The sequence below is a fragment of the Durio zibethinus genome, chromosome 4 (assembly GCF_047325235.1).
Source record: "Durio zibethinus cultivar Kanyao isolate XHJ-2024 chromosome 4, ASM4732523v1, whole genome shotgun sequence".
Lineage (NCBI taxonomy): Eukaryota > Viridiplantae > Streptophyta > Magnoliopsida > Malvales > Malvaceae > Durio > Durio zibethinus.
Window position 1 is genome coordinate 5,289,263 of NC_143165.1, and position 5,947 is coordinate 5,295,209.

Genomic DNA, 5,947 nt, shown 5'->3' on the forward strand with positions numbered 1-5,947 from the left:
CACAAGTATGAGTTTAAATCTCAACTTATATATCATAACAGATCCTCAGAATATCCCAATGTGATGTTGGAGTATCACAAACTTCCTTGTTAAAACTTGATGTTCTCATTAAATCCAACACAAAGCACATATAGAACTACAAAACTAAGATTACACTACATGTTGAGATTCTAGAGGTTGCTCTCATCATGTAGAATTTAACTCATGTAAGATTCTAAAGGTGTTTTTCATGATATAGCACTTAATTTTTATCTGACTGGTATCACTTTGATATTATTTGAAGAGACTTACACTTAATCTATGATGTATTATCCTTTTTAATTCGAAGATTTTATAATTTTATCTCACAAAAAATATCTCATAAATATAAATTTAAGTCTTAACTTATATATCACAACAGATTTTCAAAATATTACGATGTATTATTAAGGTGTCACAAAAACAAAAAATCTCCACAATCATTTCTTTGAAGATTACCTTAATCATCTCCTATCCAAGCAATCAACCAAGGAATCAGAAGCCTTTGGCCATTCCTTTAAAAATCTGCTCATCTTCACTAGTTCGTGACCAAGTTTTCGCACATGAAAATCATTAAAGTTTCTTCTCTATTGCAAAAGAAACCATTTGGAAGATTTGTCAATCACTTCGTTCGAGATCAAGCTGTCAAGCCCTCGAACAGTGTTGCTTCCAAAGAGATCGAATAAGAGGATTATTTTCTTGTATAGAAAATATCATACAGAAAATTGTACCAAGAATTTAATTTAATAAAAATTGATTTTTGTTACTTTATTTGAGTTCTAGATTTTCAAACACAAAATTTGTGTACTTTAATGTCTGCAACTTTTTTTTTAATTTTTAAACTATAATCTTTTTTGTAAATATATATATGATTGATAATAAAAATTTTTCCTTTTTCTTTCCGATAAGATATCATTTATTTATATATGCTGACTTTATTTTCAGCCTTACTTTTTAGCAAAGATTGTCAAATAGTAATTATTTTTATCTTTTTCTCAACATCTAAAATTATGGTTATATTCTATCAAATTTTGAATTTCAAAATTTCATATGTTTCTTTAAAATTAGTGACCATCTTAAATCTTATCAGCATTTCTATTCTTTTGGTATATAATATTTATCATAGATTGAATTATAATAACTGAAATTAAAAATTTAACGTACACTACAACTATAATTAAAATGTAGAATATCATCAGTCAAGCAAGATCTTGCAGTCTACTCTGCTCCAATCTTCTATTCCGTGGCTGACTAGGGTTTGAAGGGTTAATCAATGAGGACTGGGCGTGATTATTGGAGTACTTTCAGATAAGATTTGGATGTATTTTCAATCCTTTTCATTTTAATCAAACAAGTTGGACGCATTCAGTATGGGTCTATTAACATCAACATCCAATGGCATATTTATCAAACTCATCATTAATAATTCAATATATACATTTAATACATGACGAAGCTCATTGCAAAACCAAAGAAAAAATGAAATGAAATGTTAGATCAAAGTTGATCTCAAAAATCCAAATTTATTATATCCATATTTAGTCAACTGAGAAGTCTATCTTAAATATTGTTTGACATACAGTTTGACACAATTTAAAATATAATATGCTAAAATGACATAAAAGTTGTATGAAAAAATAATACAATTAAAAAAAAATCGTTTATAGATTTGACAAAAATAAAAAAATATATTTTATGTTAAGTTTTTTAATACGAATTGTGATATAATAATTTTTATATTTTATACGTATTTTAAATAAATTAAATATGACATAAATATATAAATTATTAAATTTACATATTAACATACTTCATACATGATTTTATTAATTCTAATACTCAAAACAAATGGATTATTACTTGTAAGTTGTAATTTGTAATTAAAAATTACGGTGCGCAAGTATCTAAGCAATCTCTATGCTCCACTGGTACATTTAAAATTATGGGAAAAAAAATGATATAGCTTCCCATAATCCTGAATGATTTGTTTACCTAAAATTTACATTCAGTAGACTTTTTGAATGATCCTGAACCATAAAAACCTTAATAAATGCAGTCTGAAAACTGCCCTTTGTTTGTTCCTGGTGTTAAGGGCAGATGTGAGCCCTACAAAACATAAAAACCTTGGTATCAGCATCGGAGTTTACCCAACCAGGGGGGTTGAACCCACCGTCACTACTGACTTTCTTCAATCTATCAACAGGGGTCTAGTGGGGCTCAAGTCGGCTGAGATAAAAAATATTTTAAAATTATGGGGCTCAAGTCGGCTGAGATAAAAAATATTTTAAAATTATGTGTTCTAAATACAATTTAAAAAGTTTTTATTGATCAATTTATTTGTTGTTAAGATTATTATTGATTTTATTAATTGTAACTGTTATAATATAGAGCATTTTTAGTAATAAACATTTTAAAAATTTAATTGTGTAATCGAATAAAAAATCAATGATTAAATGATAATTTAATTGTATACATTAAGAGAAAGCATTTTCACCAATAAATATTTTGAAGACTCAATTGTATAATTGAATAGAAGAGAACTAAAATAATAAAAAAAATTCTTAAACTTTATAATTTTATTTAAATAAATCTTTATTTTTTCACATTTAAATAAATTTTTAATTTATAATTTATATCAAATAAATTTTTAATTTTAATTTATATCTAAATAAATCTTTAAATTTTTAATTTGTATCTAAATAATCTTTAATAAAATTATTTTTCATTTGAAATAAAAATTTATTTGGATACAAATTAAAATATAAATATTTATTTAGATATAATAAGAGTATAAGATTTATTTAAAGAAATAATTCAAAGGGCGTTTTAGTATTTTAGTCAGAAAAGATCAATGATTAAATGATAATTTAACTGTACAAATTAAAAAAAAAAAAATGTTTTCAAAAGGATTGATAACGAAACCAAACCCCGTTAAGTGAAATTTATGCCTTTGCTGACTATAACACGTCTTTCAATTCAATGCGGTCCAGACAAAAAAAAAAAAGTTAAACATATGTTTGTGTTTCATCAGTTTTTCACTTTTAAAATATAAGTTAATATGATCAATTATCTTAAATTATAATAAAATATTTAATATAATATTTAAATTTAAAATTTTTTTAATATAATATTTAAATTAGAAATATATTATTTAATATGATATTTTAAAAAATAACTTATTTTTATCATTCAAAACTACCTAATCATATTAAAAATAAAATTATATTAATTAATAAATTCATAATTTTTATATCATATTAAAAAAATTTTAAATTTAAATATTATATTAAATATTTTATTAAAATTTAGCTGCTATTCACGATATTAACCCTTAAAAAATCTCAGTTAAGTTCACTCTGTCAAGTCAAGTCTTATCCGTATGCATGTCTTTCACCCACTTGCTAGATTCTCAGTGACTTCAGATATCGTGACTGGTCCATACTCTAATTTATAAAGCTTTTGTTTCTAGTTACTCAGTTCCTGATAACTATGAAACTGATTTTTCATTAGTAGAACTTTCACGATTTATTGTTGACTTTCATGTTTATCCCTTAAGGGATACGACAAAATCATAGGGAAAAACAGAGGCTGTCAATATTGATACAACAATCTGTGATATCCATTGTTGCAATTTGAGAACAAAAACAATAGTAATAGATTATCATTATCAAATTCATTTAATCCGATAAATATATACTTCCTAACAAAAGAGTAGGTCAAATTGCTAGATCTTAATTTTTTGTTGCTTGTATGAAATTTTGAAATGAAATTCAGCAGCATATCAACACTATCATTTTTTTAAGAGTTTGCATAAAAAGAAAAGAAATTTTGAACTCATATTTAATTTAATTAATTTATATAATTACATTTAAAAAAAAACATTCATCATGTTTAACCTTTTTTTTACTTTCGAACAACGATCCCTTTGTACCCAAACAAAAATAAAAGAAAGAATCTAAATATTCAAGATTCACCAACTAAATGTAAAATATTTAGTAAGTAATCATATCCCATAATTGCTGATAGTGATTTCAACAGTCATCGTGCCCAATATATATCAAAACTTAAAGCAACAGCAATGACCCTTCCAAGAGTCCTTGTCTATTCTGATGATGCCAAACGCCGTTCAATTCTTCCAAGCATTTAAAAGGAAAAGAAAAAAGAAAAAAGAGATAAAAGAATGACAAGAGAAAGAGAAAGGAAAATGGCATTTACTTTTTCTTTTTCATTACGGCTCGTAACAAAATAACAAAAGTCACTGCCATTGCAAGCCACATTTGTCGTCATTATCGCATCGTCGTTTGTCATCATTTTCATCAACGAACCAGTCTACCAAGAAACAGGAAAAAGCAAGAAAAAAAAAACTCCCAAATTTACAAAATCGAGGAAAAGAGCACACTTGTAATTGACAATCAAATCTATTTCTTAATGGTTTTGGCTGCCTTCATTTAGCATTTACAGAGCCATAAATATTTTTTTACATAAGAAGTTGCAGCATGAGAGTAAGAAAAAAAGTCGTAAAAAACTTTAAGTCTACTAAACGGCAACTTAATTATAGGTACCAACTCAGCTAATGCGTGTTCAACCATAAATCATTTTTTTTTTCTGTTCTTTTGATCAGTTAATAAGAATTCAAACCCTAAAACATCCGACGTGATGGTGATGATGAAGGGACTTTTCCTTATCAATTAATCCACGGACATTCCTAAACTCCTCTACATGACAAGGGATTGTGATCGTGCCCTTCTGATCGAACCCGTACTCTTCTTCAGCTTCTTTCAACAGCTGCATGAACAAAGGGTGATTGAAGTATATGACTGGCACCACAAATCTCTGTTGCTCCTCCCCTTTTGATCCAACCTTGATAGCCAAACATCCTTTCTGCACATCTCTTGCTTGCTTCTTCCCATGGTGATGATGATGAATACCCATTTCTCCAACCAAAAAAAAAAAAAGGACCCAAGCCAAGAACAAGAATATCCAAAGGCAAAATCCCTATTTTCTTCACAAAAATAAAAACAAAAAAGTTACAGGGAAGAACAAGAGCAAGGCCAAGGCTCTTTTTCAATGGGTTGTTGGAACAAGTTGAATGAAGAGCATCCGAGAAACCTATGGATGTTGGTCATGGTTGAAAATCCACAGCAACAAGTAAACTCATACAAACCAGCAACTGGATGAGATTATAAATATATATAAAGCTGAAGAAAGTGGAAAAAAAAAAAGGGGTTTTGATATGCTGCGGAAAGAAGTAGGGTTTTCTTGTTTTGGTTAACAAAGTTGATTTCTAGACGTTTGATTAGAAGGCAATCTGATGATGATAACAAGAGGAAGATTTGGAGAAGATTGATTAGTTTATCGTTTTGTAACGGACGAAACGGGGCAGGAATGGCAACGTGCGTAAGTAATAGTGAATCGAAGGGGTAAGACACGTGGATGGTGAATTGAGATAGAAAAGGACACGTGGATAGAGTCGGGGTGAGGTGGATTTTATAAAAAAGGAAAGTATGGTTTTACAATTTACAGTAAAAAAATAAATAGACCCAAATATGTGTAAATGAATTAATTATGAAAAAATTTTGCTATATTTATTTTATTTAATTTTAAGATAATTTGGGATCAATTTGAGTTTGGTAAAAAAAAAATTCATATTGTATTCGAAGTCGATTTGTTCATACTAAAATATATTTATTAAATAGTATAAAAGGATTCCATATGTATTCACTATTTTCTATTTTTCTCACCATGAAAATGTTTTTAAGATATCTAATTTGTGCTTATGAATTATAGCTCTTTTGTCATTGTAATTTTTAAACCCCACCAATGATAGAGAAAGAAAAGAAAGAAACGAAAGAAAATAAGTGATCATTTTTAATGAAAAAAAATGAAAGATTATCTCTTTCAAAGGCTATCCACTTGATAAAACATAGTA

The 5,947-nt window shown here is 27.4% G+C and overlaps 1 protein-coding gene across 1 annotated transcript; it reads right to left on the reverse strand.

The window, feature by feature from the left end:
* Positions 1-4,417: 4,417 nt before the first annotated feature.
* LOC111287555 (auxin-responsive protein SAUR32-like) lies at positions 4,418-5,288 on the reverse strand. Its single transcript, XM_022878180.2, has one exon. It carries the CDS (start codon positions 4,948-4,950, stop codon positions 4,651-4,653), a length of 300 nt encoding a protein of 99 aa, XP_022733915.2. The 5' UTR covers positions 4,951-5,288; the 3' UTR covers positions 4,418-4,650.
* Positions 5,289-5,947: the final 659 nt, after the last annotated feature.

What these genes read in the sequence shown, in the direction of transcription:
- LOC111287555 (XM_022878180.2), bottom strand. Translation starts at nt 4,950, where the DNA reads ATGGGTATTCATCATCATCACCATGGGAAGAAGCAAGCAAGAGATGTG.